At 43.9% G+C, this 14406-nt stretch overlaps 1 protein-coding gene across 4 annotated transcripts in view; it reads right to left on the reverse strand.

Moving 5' to 3' along the window:
* The window catches only part of FNDC3B (fibronectin type III domain containing 3B), a 340056-nt gene that overhangs the window by 56385 nt on the left and 269265 nt on the right, over nucleotides 1–14406 (reverse strand). For all 4 annotated transcript variants that reach the window (XM_041002960.1, XM_041002962.1, XM_041002959.1 and 1 more), the window contains 2 exons: nucleotides 1686–1810; nucleotides 550–724 (listed from right to left, as the gene is read on the reverse strand). In XM_041002960.1, coding sequence (XP_040858894.1) covers nucleotides 550–724; nucleotides 1686–1810 — 300 coding nt within the window. The remainder of the gene's footprint in view (nucleotides 1–549; nucleotides 725–1685; nucleotides 1811–14406) is intronic.

The raw sequence follows: 14406 nt of genomic DNA on the forward strand, positions 1-14406 counted from the left end.
CCTGTCTTAAGTGCTGCCTACTAGAGAGCATACACTGTAGGACATTTGCATCACCACACAAAGTTCTTCCTTGGGTTTGTCAGGGAAGGGCTGTCCCAAGAGGTGACATTTGAGGTGGGATCTGGAGAGAGTGAGATAAGCAAACCGAAAGGCAACCCCAGCCACAGGGCAGAGGGCAGAAGGGCTACATGTGTGCAGCGGAGGCTGCAGTGTCAGATGAACTCAGAGATAACACCAGGAAGCCCCTGCAATAAAGCAGCTAGTAGCTGGAGAAATGGCGAAAAAGGATTAGGTCTTGGTGCAACTTCTGAAGGAAGACTGAAATGGAGTTGCTGATCATACATGTGGTCAAGGACGACTCCATGGGCCTTGGCTGCAAGAGTGGTGATGCCATTTACTGAGATGGGGAAGAGCAGGCTGCTGTTGGCAGTGGGAAAAACAGCATTGACTGAGGAATGAGATCACTAAGCTAATTGCATGGTGCCTTAGTGTTGTGACAGCACAGATTTAGGTAGAATACATTGAGGGTATAAAACTTGCAAAACTTACATTTTCATCCTCCTGAATCTCCAGGGTGTAGGTAATCACTTCTTCAGGCGAACAGCCTTCTGGCTTGTTCCACTGCAAGGTGACCCATGTGACACCAGCTCGAACAAGTCTTGGTGCTGAAGGCATCTGAGGGATGTTCCCCAATGTGTAGCATACCACTTCCTGGCTGTAGCCACTGTGGAGAAATGACTGCGTTAACGTATGTGGTGAAGAGGATGGCCATTCCACAGGAGGATGGGAAGTCTCCATGCCACCCCATGTGAAGGCTGTGCCTCAGGGGCTCAGCAGGCCAAGGAAAGCAAGATTCTCTGTGTGTTACTCCCCACCACAATATCCCGTTTGCCCTGTTTTCCCACTGAGCAAACCACAGTGAGTTATAGGACTTCTCTTTCCTACAAAAGTACTGAACAGAAAGCACAGCATAGTAGAATGTTGATCACATGTTGGACATTGTGATTTATGTCCAATATGGAGTCTTCCAACCATTATAAGTAATCATGGCTGCTGTTCAAGTCTGTGGATGTTTCTAACTCCTTTAAACATTCTTGAACGAAAGATGCCTCTCCAACCTGTTGCCCCTGAACTACCTGATTAAGTTATTCCCTTAATCAAGAGGTACCTGGCAAGTGCAAAGGAAGTGTTATCTTTTCTCAAAATCCCTTTACTGAAGTGATAGCTGCCTGTTCACCTGTTCTCCAGCAGCCCGGAGGCCTGCAGTGGTGCCCAAGACAGACCAAGTTTTCTCCTATCTTCCGAGTTTGTGCCCTGAGCTTAGTAATAACTGGCTGTCCCTTGGAATCAGAAAATATTCTCATGTCAAATGAAGAGCTTGGTGAAGTCATGACAGAAAAGGACACAGCATCTGAAACAGGAAAATCCCAAGACTTTCAAACAGTCCTTACACAAGCTGCACTGCTGCCTTCATGATGGGCAGAGAGCAAAATGAAGGGATCTCTATTATAGCCAGGAAATCGTAAAGGTGCCTCTGAACACTTGTAGCAGAGGAGCCTGGAGTAGGAGTCCCTTTGAGAAACATTTCATTTCTCTCAGTGATGGCAGACCACTCCCTTTCATCTTCCAGTAACATGGGCCAAAGCTTCAAATTGGAAGGGGAAGGACAGAAGAAAGCAGTGTACCTGGTGCCGATGTCGTTCCGGGCAGCCAGCCGGAATGTGTACCCCATAGCTGGACAAAGCTTTGTTAACTTGCAGTGCTTCTGGCTTCCAAAGAAGCACTGTCTGAAACCGCTGTTCCTTTTTCCCTATAATAAAGCAATGACAACACTTTTTAGGCAAGGAAAAATTTCCTAGTTTGGACAAAGAAAGCTCGATAGGCAAGCTGACTGCGCGTTGTCCACATCACACCTCAAGCACCTGCAGTGACGTCTCACACTTAACGCAACTGGACCCAGAGGACTCTGTCCCCGACAGGCAGTTCCCTTCATCCACGGCATCTCTACGGTGATTTCCAGTGATAAAGTTAGAAAGGTCCTGTCAAGCACAAGGTTAAGGCCTACTGATGCTCATTTACTTATTTATCTGCAAAGTGGCATGATGGAGAGAGAGAGAGACCTTGCATTTGCTCATTCATTCCCCAAATGCCCACAATAGCTGGGTTGGATCAGGCCAACGTCAGGATCCTAGAACTCCATCCAGGTCTTGCCCATACTTGGTGGTGCCACAAGGGCTTGGATCATCTTTTACTGCCTTCCCAGGCACATTAGTAGGAAGCTGGGCTGGAAGCAGAGTATCCAGGACTGAAGCCAGCACTCAAACATGGGATGCTGGGATCCTAAATGGCAGTTTAACCCACTGTGCTACAACACTAGCCCCAGGATCAATGTGCTAAAACCCTTTTCCTTAATGAGGTGGTTACAATTGCCTGGTCTGGGTAGACGTGAGTCTGACTGCAGCTGTAGGGGGATATGCATCCTCTGAAAAAGCACAAGCCTTCCCAGGAACTCCTAGCAGCCATGCAGCCAAGTGTGGCACACAAAGTCCTCTCTAGCCCCATCTCATCTCTCCCACCACCAAGGAACTTGAACCCCTCACATTCTAGTGCTGGCACAATGTTTAGTAATCCCTAAAGAGTGGGCCCATGCCTTTACACCATCTCATCCACACCTGCTGCCCTCCTGACTGAGCTTTCTGAGCCCCTCGATGCTTGCAGAGGTGAACTGAACGTCAGAGAAGCACTTGGGGTGTGGAGCAAATGCACTGATGACTGGGACGATTACTCCACATTTCCTAGGAGGCCAGCCATGAATTTTTAATGCCTCCCCAGCCTTGTAGGATGCTTGAGCTTCCTTCAAGTGGAAACAAAACACTCCTGTGGGGTCTCTTTATAGATCCACGAATAAGGAATCCTTTCATGTCAGCCGTTTGCTGGAATGGCATTTCTTGTCATAGTGCAGGCCACCTTATTATTCCATCTAGCTCAGGCAAAAGAGAACTACCTGCTAACGCTGAATGGATGCTAGCATTGTCACAGTCAGGCCAGGACACTTCCTGTGTGGAGGCTGAAGCAAGCACAGGCTTCCTCTATGCAAATCTAAGCTTGCCATCCCTTGAAGCAGGCTCCCATAGACTCACTATGGAAACACATTCCTGACATTGAATGAACAAGATCAACACACCAGTTTGACTCTAACTGGGGTGGACAAGTTAAAAACAGGCACATCACATTCATCCACACACCGGCTCTTCCACCTCCAGGCCATCTTGGCCCCAGGGAGCGCAAATCCCATTGGTCTTTCAAATTCAAAGTTGTTTTCATCAAGGTTGTTCAAAGTGCATTCAAGTACAACCAGGAGGTAGGAAAGGAAGTAAAATACAACAGTTTGCAGTTGCTAAGTTGAGCCAAATCACTGTGTGGCTGGCATTTAGTGCCCTTCTGCTTACTTTAACCTTGAGTGTTAAGGCTGATGCAGAAGATTTATTCATAGAAAAACTGTTTACGCATACATTAGCATAATTACAGCCCGTGTCTGATTACAGTGCAGGCAAGTGCGGGATGTTTTGTCTCCCTCTCAGGCTGCAGCACCATCTACCTTCTTTCCTCCTCTATTTCTGCACTCAGAGTAAACAGTGCAAGAAAAGGCACATCCTGCTGCCACGGAAGCTATCATCCCGTCCAAACCCAATTTTGGCTCCCCTTCAATGCCTCGTTTTTCCTATTTCTTTGTTTGGTCTGCTTTGCCCATTTCTGGTGCTTAGAACTACAGCCAGTACATAAAAGCCAATCTGTTCCTTACTAGGTTAATTTGCTTTAATATGGTGCAAACCAGACTGTCTGTGGCTTAGATCTGAAAAAGAATGGGAGGCATCAACACAGAGAAGTAGCCTTTTCTTTCAGAAGGGCACACCATCCAAGTCTGGGGGAGGAGGGAGGCTTGGGGGGACCTCAATTGCCATCTCCTGTAGTATTGCTAACTTGTAAAATATTCTGCTGCATCCTCAGGAAAGACTTCTAAATTGACTCCAACCTGTTGAGACGAGACATACCAGATTCCTACACTTTCCAAGATATTCCTGTGTGCGTGTAACTTAGGAGCAGGCATGAAGGTATGTGCTGTTGGAACCTAGGATACTGTTTTAGAGGTAATGGCTGTGGAGCATCGGCAACAGGGTGAGGGAAATAGTGTCATCATTTCAAAAAATCAGGGCTTACTGATTCATTTTTCAAAGTCACAGAAAAAAGTAAAGACAAGGGGAAACAGGTTGGCAAAAATATTTCCAACGCAAGGGAAACTTTTGGATATAGGAAAATAGTCATGCATAACATGGAGTTTAATATAAAAAGGATTTCTAAAAGGAAAAAAAAATTATTATTCACAGAAGTCCTCGCAGAGCAAAAGTGACCCCAGCTGACAGGTCAGCAAGTGTAGGTGGCACAGGCCACTGTCTCCAGTGACACAATATCAGGGGTAAGCCTTGGGCCATCCTGTCCACTGTGTTGCGTGCACAGCTGGCTCCAGGGTGAAGCATTAGAGCAGGAACATGTTCAAAGGGAAGGAAGATTTATAGAATCAGTTGGTAAGCTGAGAGGGATTCCAACTTGTAAACATTTATAAATAAAATAGTTCTTGAAGAAAAAATAAGAAGTGATGCTGTAGAGGATTAACAGATTCCTGTGAGCTGACAGGAGCGATAATATGGATGTTTATCACGGTGTATCAGAAATTAGGTATGTCCAAGTAATTACTGTCAGTGAGGTTTTATAGCCGGTAAACTATAACTTTCCTATTTTATATTTATTGTGGCTCCAAATGTTTTTGAAGGATGATAATCTATGGGATGCTTTCAATTCTAGTAAAATCTAATTTAAGCTATTCAGGATTGCTGAGAAAGGCTAACTTTAGGGAACTTTCTTTTTTAGTCATTTATTCGTGTTTACTCAGCCTTGCGCAAAGTTTCCTCCTAAAACACGGTCTTTCTAGAACTTGGGAATCATGACATTGCTGAGGCTGGCAGCCAGCAAGCACGGGCAAAGGGGCAACACAGACCCCAGGCCAGATCCTGAGCACCCACACGGCCCCTGGAGGGGCACTGGCAGCATGAACAGTGGGGCAAGAGGAGACTGGAATGGTCCCACATGCCACCTCGTCCCTAGGGCAGGGATGGGCAAGTGTGCCTGTGGATCTTGGAACATCAGCATACAACATCTGAGCAGTCAGATCAGGACCTCTCTGATGGCTTTTGGTCTTCCTGGTCTCCATGGGGAAGGAAGAAAATAAAACTGAACCCCAACTGGGGAAACTGGTGAGAGGAGGCCTCAAAATTACACCTTGGTCATTCTGGGGTAAACCTAGCCACTGCACTACTGACCTCGTTGGAAATGAACCAGTATAACCTGCAGTCACGTTCCGGCCTCATTTTTCCACTGCCAGTCTTGTGAGCCAAAAAAGGGCATTCAGGACTCACTGGCTTACTTCCACTTCATTTCAGGCACGCCCCAGTGCTTGTTTCTGCAGTTCATACAGTTCATCCAAGGCCAAGGATCTCTGATACACTGTGAAGAAATCTTGAGTATAAACTAAGAGATAAACTTGGAGGTGTTCTAACTGGCCTGGGTGGTTTCCTGTTTCCAAACTGAATTGCGTTCCCTTCTTGCTCCATGGAACTCAGAGCTCCTGCTAAGGTACCATCATGCGCCGTGCAGACCTGGCCTGAGAGCTCCTACTCATCACTCTGGGGAGTGGCTGTCCACCAGAACCCACCGGGTTTGTCATCCATTACCGGTCAAATGGCTCTCCAGGAAAGCCTGGACCTCCTGCCGGCTGGCTCCTGCTCACAGCGTGTAACGTATCAGCCCTTCCCCAGGCCTGTGGCCTAGCACTGCCTCTTTCTCAACAACAGACGAAAATAAACTATCCTGGATTGGCTGCTCTGCCATCCCTGCAGTGTCACCATGACTGTGTTTACCAGAATCCACCTGGCCTAGGCTGGGCAGACCAGAATTCTGCCAAGCGGCTGCCTCTCTGCATTTCCAGATTCGGGCAGCAAAGGTGGGGACAGCAGATCTGAACATCTAGAATAGCGCTCAGCCTTCAGTACCTGCACTCTGCCTGAGCCTCATCCTCACTTGTCTTTTAGGAAGAGTCACTAATTGGGTGACAAGTGCTGATAACAAGGAGTTCAGATGTTGCTCTTGAAACCAGCTGTACAAAAAGGCCACACGGGTAGCTCCAAAGAGATCCTGCCCAAAGCTGGCACTGCTGTCTAGGTCTTGTGAGTGAAGACATTCCACGGGATTTTATCATCAGCCATTGCGGTTCTCCCAGCTATATCACTGTAGACATTTCAGAGCACAGACCAGCTGTTCCCCAGCTCCCAATACAGAACCTTCAGGCCAAACTCCACCAGCAGAGCTCTAGCCCTGCTTTCAGCTGCTATATTTTTCAGACAATTTGCTATGCAACAGTTCATTCATCCACTCTGCCATCCATATGGTATGGAATCCATACAGTATGAAATTCAGCAAACTTTATAAATTCTTCTTCTCTAGTAATAGGCAGGAGGTGAGGGGCGGAATGAGGATGCAAGTGTACAACAATTCGCTGACATGCATTTAAGACAGTCCTTTTCCCTCCCAGCCAACCATCAAAACAATGGACTTTCCAAAAATGGGTCCAAAGCAATGTTTTTTTTTTTTTGTGGCAGCTAAAAAGGGTAAACAGAGTTCTAGGTGACAAAGATCAGTCATACGTGCAACCAATGACTGTGCAGTTGATGCACCTAACAGAGCAGACGACTGACTGATAATTTTCAGTTCTCATATGGCCGAAAATCACAGGAGTCAAAAATGAGAGAACCTTCACATGTGACCAGTGTACCCATCTCTCTGCGGGGTTGCTTACAAACACGTAATATAAGACAGCTGCTGGGAAGAGATCTACCTACAGATGAATGTGCCTACCTGAAAGCTGGTAGCTATCTTTATATAAAAAGTATTTCTTCCAGTTCACGAAATGGAAAAACCCTAAAAGTTGAAAGTGTTTAAAAACAATACATGCGTTGCTTATCTTGTGAAATTGTGTAACTGAAAATAAAAATTCACGTTTGCTTTTCTGCTGCAATACTTCACTGTGCCCAAGCCCCAAGATGTTGCATCTTCTAAATGAGCTGGTTTCCAATGAAAGAACTTAATATCCTCCTGGCCAATTCTATACATGTAACACCACACATACCAAAGTTAACTCGGGCTATGGTGTTTTTCTGCCCAAGTGTTTCTGTGGGGATGTGGTTGCTCTGGCTGCCATTTCTAACTGCCTTGGCAGTAACAAAGCTCCAGTGGGTATTTCCAACACTACCAGCATTCACAGATGATGTTGGCTGATATTTTCAACTGCAATCAAATTAACAGATTGGCAATGTTCTTTCTTGTTCCTTTTTATAACAGTTTCATTGCTGGCACAAGAATGAGAGTGGCCAATACAAGGCACTGGGATCCAAGGTGAACCAGCTCTGCCACGTAACTTGGTATCCTCCGGGATGTTTTCTTAGCCTGTAGTAAGTACCCTCTCTTTTTACTTCTTTCCTGGCCTTACAGGTTCCTGGGTGCCTTGCTGAACTGCTTTTACAATAGCCTTGTAAATAAGTTAGGTGAATTGGGTGATCAGTTGTCATGTGTTTGTGGACCATGGTGCTGGATCCAGACATGAGCTGAGTCATTTTGGGCTGGGCACCCTCTGGAACAGCACAGTTCAATCTGGCAGAAATGGCAACAATAAATCAAATAAAAAAATAAGTGGTGTTGGCCAATTGAACTACTGCCAGGCTCAAGGATTTAGTCTGCTAGTGCGCCTATATTTAGAAGTTGTTCCAACACTGGCCGACCCTCGGCAACATCAAAGATAAATGCTGGCTTGAGAAATAAAAGAGCATGTATGTGTTCAACATAACCATATATAAGAAGGAGTTCAGAACAGGGAGGTGGGGACATCGCACATCTCAGTGGATTCAGAAGCTCCTTGTGCCAAACCCCTCTGTTGCCCCACCAATGCCTCTTTCACTTTACTGAGCCCTCTGGCACAGTGGAGCCTGCAAAGGTAAGAAAAGGAGGTTGATGGCTTATGGCTGCACAGTACTGAATAAACACTGTATACGTTATATTCCCCAACACACTAGCTTTTCTGTTAGTGGAAGCAGTTTGGATACAAGAAATAATCCAGTATTAGGACCAGGTCCTAGGACTTAAATAAACAATCATAATTTTCCTAAATACCTCTCAAACATTGGGATTCATATGGTGTCATATGCATTGGTAAGAGCAATCTGTTAAGCCCATCCCAGGGAAGGCAGTCAGGGAGCAGAGGGTGAAAATTTAGAACATCTTTAGAGATGAATGTGGAGAAGTCCTGGCTTCATGCACCCACTAGCCAAGGCACAAGGCTTCCAGCTGGCAACCAGTGGGCATGACAAACACAAGGGAATAAGTCAGGTGCAAGTGACCAAGATGGGTATTTGTCAATCAACCTCAGCAGAACCTCCCCAAGGTTTGCTTATATGCACGACCTCAATAAAAGTAAAAAGCAGGGAGAGAATCTGTTTCCATTGTGTGGTGTCTGGTACTGACAGCCTTTTAACCCAGCCCTGGCACTTTCTGGCTGTGTCTGAGTTGTTAAATCCTCTCTTCGGCAATCTCCTCCAAGGGCATAACCTGGGGGAAGTGATTCCTCCAGCTAGCTCTGTGATGCATCAATGAAAGCCCATGATGAATATCACACTTTTGAGAAAGATGGTCTCTGACAGACAAAGTGCTAAGTAAACCCAGGACCATGCTACTCAATCCCCGCAGGGTAGTTCCTGGAAATGACCAAAAATCCCTTGGGCCTGGGAAAGCTGTCCCTTTCCACTTGGCATTAGGCTGGGATGTGAAAGCATGTCTTCCTGATTTTCTTCAGGGAATCAGCATGCTGTTCAAGGAAAGCACGTGGCATCTCTCAGGGCTCCTTGTGGCCCCGCAGGACCAATGAGTCTGCACTGACACTCCAGCTCCCAGGAAGCCACATGCATCACATTCATGGCAGCAAGTGTTCTTGGAGATTACCAATTCAACTGTTTACTACTGGAATCTGATTAGTAAGAGTTACCATCTTCCTCTCTGGGGTCAGCTCAGTCCGGAAATGAGTGCCACTGCTGCCTCCTGAGCTAGACATCCCCAAAGCCACAATCTGGGCCAGCTACCCACCCCAGGAGGGTTCTACAACAGGGTACCTAAGCTGACCTGGCCCTGCTGCTAATGTTGCCCGGGGCCTTGTGGGCTCTCTGTGCTGCAGATTTCACACTGATGCTCACTGAGCCCTCAGTAACATTTCCTTCATTCTTAGCTGACCGTGTTGTGCAACTGTGTTGGCTCATTAGTCACCAGGAAGGCCCGATGTGAACTTCCTTTTGGACCAGCTGAGTTGCATGTGAGGACGATTCTTGGGAACGCCACTGGTTACATTCCCACAAAGCTTTTTCTGGCTCCTCTGCAAATTCCTTATATGTCCTGTCCGGAAGTTAAGCTAACAGCACACTGACACCTGTGTATAGCACTGACATCATTTTTTGTTTAATACAAACCAACAACACTAATCTTAGGGCTCCTGTTCAAATTCCTGAGAGAAGAATGCTGTATTCTTTTCATGCAATCCTTCTACTTGATGACTTTTCTTAATCCTGAACTTAGAATTTGCTTGAGCACAATTAGACCAAAAGTATGGAATAACTAGTGTAGTGAAAACAAGGAACCATTAGGATAACTATTGTTCAAGTCACTTTATTCAACCTTAAATATCAGTGGGATAACTGCCTGTATTATTTCAAGTGGATGGGCTAACGTTCAGGGGCTAAGTGACTTGCATGGATCACTTTAACCATTTAGAGACACTGTGGAAACTACTAATCAGAGTTTAAGGGAAACCCTGTATCACCATCCATCATCCTCAGTATGACTCCATTAACGATCTGAGAAATCCTGCACTGGCTCCGAGTGAGTGCTGCCACTCAGTACTCTGTATGGCACAAACTAAAACAACATCTAAGACAGCACTTATAAGCTGTTGACATAAATATTTCCTTTAGGCAACTCATTATTTTTCCTTTTTAAAAATAGTATCTCAGTCTATTTACTTTTGCCTCCATTTTCTTTAATGCCTTGATAAGAGCTTATATTTTTCTTGACAGAATTATTGAGCATATTTTGATTTATTCTTAGGTAATATATGTGAAACCACTGAAATGTTGCCATTTTTACATTTTTTATGTTGAAAATTTTAAAATAACCTGACATCATATCCTACATAAAAAAATAAGAGTTACATTTAATCATAACTATTCCTTAAAATCATCTGTAATCAAAACCAAAATAGTCAATAAATACAGAGATTCAAGCCTGACTAACAATTGCAGAAATGTAATTTAATAAGAAACAGATAACTTGCAATAGTAATATATTGGCAAAAATTTTAAAATGTTAGAAAGGATGAAGAGTACTGAAGCTTTTAATACTTTGCTCTGGAAAACAATCCAAGGTTGTATGAGGTGACTTAATGGAATCAGAAGTTATGCTTACTTCAGTACAAAAAAATTATCAAAATCCACAGGCAATTTTTTCACAGTATCCATTTTATTTTTTTGTGAAATCCTTGAAGACTTCTGGTAGACATGGATTTCACAATTTCTCAAGTGAAGATAAATTTATCCTTTGATCCCAACTTCCATGAACACTCTGTACTAACAACAAAACAAAAGATGCGAGTACCTGGATTCATCTACCCCTGTCAGATAAATACCTGAGAGATGCAAGGTCTATCAAGAGACACAGGCAATGACTGTTTTTAATAGGAAAAGACTGAGCACAGTCAGCGGTCTCTTTATGACACGTGAGCAGTAACACACAATAGAGTTAGAAGAAATCATCATCACAGCTCTTGTAACTACATGGACTGATCTCGCATGCTTTCTAGCAACGAGAGGTGAGCACTGTGGTCCGGCAGGTGAAGCCACCACTTGGGACACCTCAGAGTGTAAGTTCCAGTCCTGGCTCTTCTACTTCTGATCCAACTCACTGCTCATGCCCCTGGAAGCAGTGGATAATGGCTCAAGGACCTGAGTCCTTGTCACACAAATGGGAGATCTGGACGGAGTTCCTGATGTCTCCCTTCAGCCTGGTTGAGTACTAGCTATTGTGGCCATTTGGAGAATGATATATAGAATAGAACTTTCTCTCTGTGTCAACTGCCTTTAAAATAAATAACCCTTAAAGAAAAATAACCACCTATCTTATGAAAAAATTTATTTTCAAGATTTATTTTCATTGAAAAGGCAGATAAACAAAAAGGAGAGACAGTGAAAGATCTTTGACCCTCAAGTGGCTGCAACAACCAGAGCTGAGCTGATTCAAAGCCAGGAGCTTCCCCCAGGTCTCCCATGTGGGTGCAGGGTCCCAAGGGCCTGGGCTGTCCTCGACTGCTTTCCCAGGCCAGAAGCAGGGAGCTGGAAGGGAAGTGATTAGGACCAGCACTTATATGGGATCCCAGCTTATGCAAGGTGAGGACTTAGCCACTAGGATACTGTGTCAGGCCCAAGAAAAAAAATTTTAAAAATAGAAATGAGATTCATCATAGCTTAACAAAGTTTAAAAGCCAATGTCTGCCATTTATTTTCAAATGGTTGAGCAAGAAAATATATATGAATATTTTGAGGCTGAAAAAAAATGCAAATATGCTAACTGTAACTGCACATTAGGTAAAGAGTACATCAATGTTCATTTCATTATTGTGTTACTTCCCAGCAGGTTTGAGATTTTTAAAAGAAAAAAGATGAGCTTAAAAAGTCACACAAAGCAAATCTGTATTGTTTATGGGTACAAAAGTGCCAAGTGGGAAAAGTGGGAGACAATAATAATGGGGCTTTTCAGATGGTGCCAACTTGGGGAAGAAAGCTAAGCTTGTGTTGAAGGACAGACAGCACCGTGGGGACGGCTGGTGCCACCTGAATGCCCCTGTGCTGACTTCCCCACATAATTACTTATATACCCACACAGATAAATGCCATGCATTTTTTTCTGCATGAACATTTCATGTGAGTAAAATGTTGAAAACAAATTGATGAGGCATACAGAAATACTTCCAAGTTAAAAAAAAATAACTTGATATACCTGTTGAACACTATTATTTTTTTAAATTGTTTATGCTGCATAATAAACTAATTAACCATATATCACAAGGCTTTTGCTATGAACCTGTTTAGCTGTGATGAAGCAGATCAAAAGTTACTTATTGTGGGTTGATTCCTGGGATCTGCAATATGACAACATCATCTTAATTTTAGGTGGAATAGTTCATATACAACCATCACCCTGAATATTATCTGATTTGAAAGCTGGAAATACAATTAATTTATTCCTGTAAGCTTCAGCATGATACTCATTTTGATAGAAATTCTAATAGTACAACTTAAAAAAACAAACAACTGTTAAGAGAAAACTCTAGTGGCAGGTGTTTGACATGGCGGGGTAAGTTACTGTTTAGGATGCGCGCATCCCACATCAGAGCATCTAGACTGAATCTGCGGTACTCCGCTTCAGATCGTTGTCCTGCTAATGTGCACCCTGGGAGGCAGCCGATGATGGCTCCAATATTTAATCCCTTCCATTCACATGGGAGACCAACAGAGTTCCTGGCTCCTGGCTTTTACCTAGTCAGCTCTGGGTGTTGCGGCCATCAGAGAGCTCTAAGATCTCTCCCTGCCTTTCAAATAGAATGAAAACAAAATTTTTAAAAGAGAAAATTCCAGGTGATATTTGATCAGGTATTAAAATATTACACACAATTCAGATTGCGCACGTATAAATTTTATCTGGCTTCTAAAGTTTTTCTGATTTCCTCATTAGAATTTCACAATATTTGTGGAGAAACCATCAAATTCAAGAGGTGATCAGAATTTCACATTCCTAGACTAACATTAAATGTTGTTCCATTGACCCCCTTGACTGTCATCTTCTATGTCATCTATATCAATACAACGATATAAATCCTCCTCATCATCTTTACTTCTTCTGCAACAAGACCTTAGGTTAGCTGCAATATGACCTGTCTTTTCTGGCTCTTTATTACCAGAATAGCAATACCATTTTGCTTTTTTTGGTTTGTGTAAACTTGAAGGTGACAGGCACACATGCATGTCAAGAATCCTTCACTGTCATTTGCAAATAGTTGTCACATTTTACATGTGTTATGATGGCGTTGTTTTACATGCCATTTAAGAACTTTCTTTAAAGTGCTGACGTACTCCACCATGACATTTGCATTAACTTTCTTGGTTTGAACACATTCATTCATTATGTCATTTCTGAAGCCAAATGTCTTTTACTATTAGCCAAGCTCCATTTTGGGGAGCTCACTGCCAGAATAACAATCATCTCTTGCAGAGGATTATGAAAAAGATAGAGGGAAGACTGTGAAACTACTCCTACGGTGTTGATGTTTCTGTCAATCATACCATTTTTCCCTAAAATTTTTGAAAAGTTCCTCTATTTCATCATGAAACTCACTGTTTACAAAGATTCAAGGATAAGGCCAGATCTTCTGTTGAGGGCCTGTAAAACAGACTATTCTGATATTGATGAGTAATTCAACCAAAGCTTCCACATTCCTTTTCCTAAAATTACCCCTCTCCTGTGCCTGAGGGGTCTCCATCCTCGGTCCAGCCTTCACAGCTTCTGCAGGGTACGGCTAGCTCCTCCAGACATTATGCATCACCAAGCAGTGGCAACAGGAGGAGCAGTGGCACCCAGAGGGTGCAGGGCAATCACCACGCAAGCACAGAGGGACGAGTGTGGGGTGGTGCCCAGGACAGGGACTCCGGGGCTCCCCTGTGGCCCTCTTCTCTCTCTACCAACTCTACTGTAGGAAGGAAGCTCTGTTTTGAAGGGAAAAAAATAAATCTACCATCTAAGAGATTAAACTAAAATCAAAAGGGTCTTATTTCACTGTTTTTTTTTTTTTCATGTCAGTACAGGGTATAATATTCTAAATCAGAAGAAAGAATCCCTCAGGAGTTTCACACCTGCTCTCTGCCAAGACTTAGACTGCCACTCACTTGCAGTTGGAAAGGTAAGCATGGCACACTATGATCAGGAGGAATTAAAATGTGATAATAACTCATCCAATGGCCAAGCAAAACTGCTCTGAAGAGGATCTGCCTTTGGTTCACACAGGGTACTGCTCAAAAGGAGGAAACAGTGCTAAAGACCTATAAACATGCAGGGCCAGTTCTCAAACACTGTGACTCTGAACGTTAAAACTCATGAGTCACCACTATGAGGACCAGGCCAAGGAAGGCCACCCTTTCAAAGCAACGAAACTGA

This window comes from Ochotona curzoniae, unplaced genomic scaffold (genome assembly GCF_017591425.1).
Source record: "Ochotona curzoniae isolate NIBS_2020 unplaced genomic scaffold, NIBS_Ocur_1.0 scaffold_2587, whole genome shotgun sequence".
Classification (NCBI taxonomy): domain Eukaryota; kingdom Metazoa; phylum Chordata; class Mammalia; order Lagomorpha; family Ochotonidae; genus Ochotona; species Ochotona curzoniae.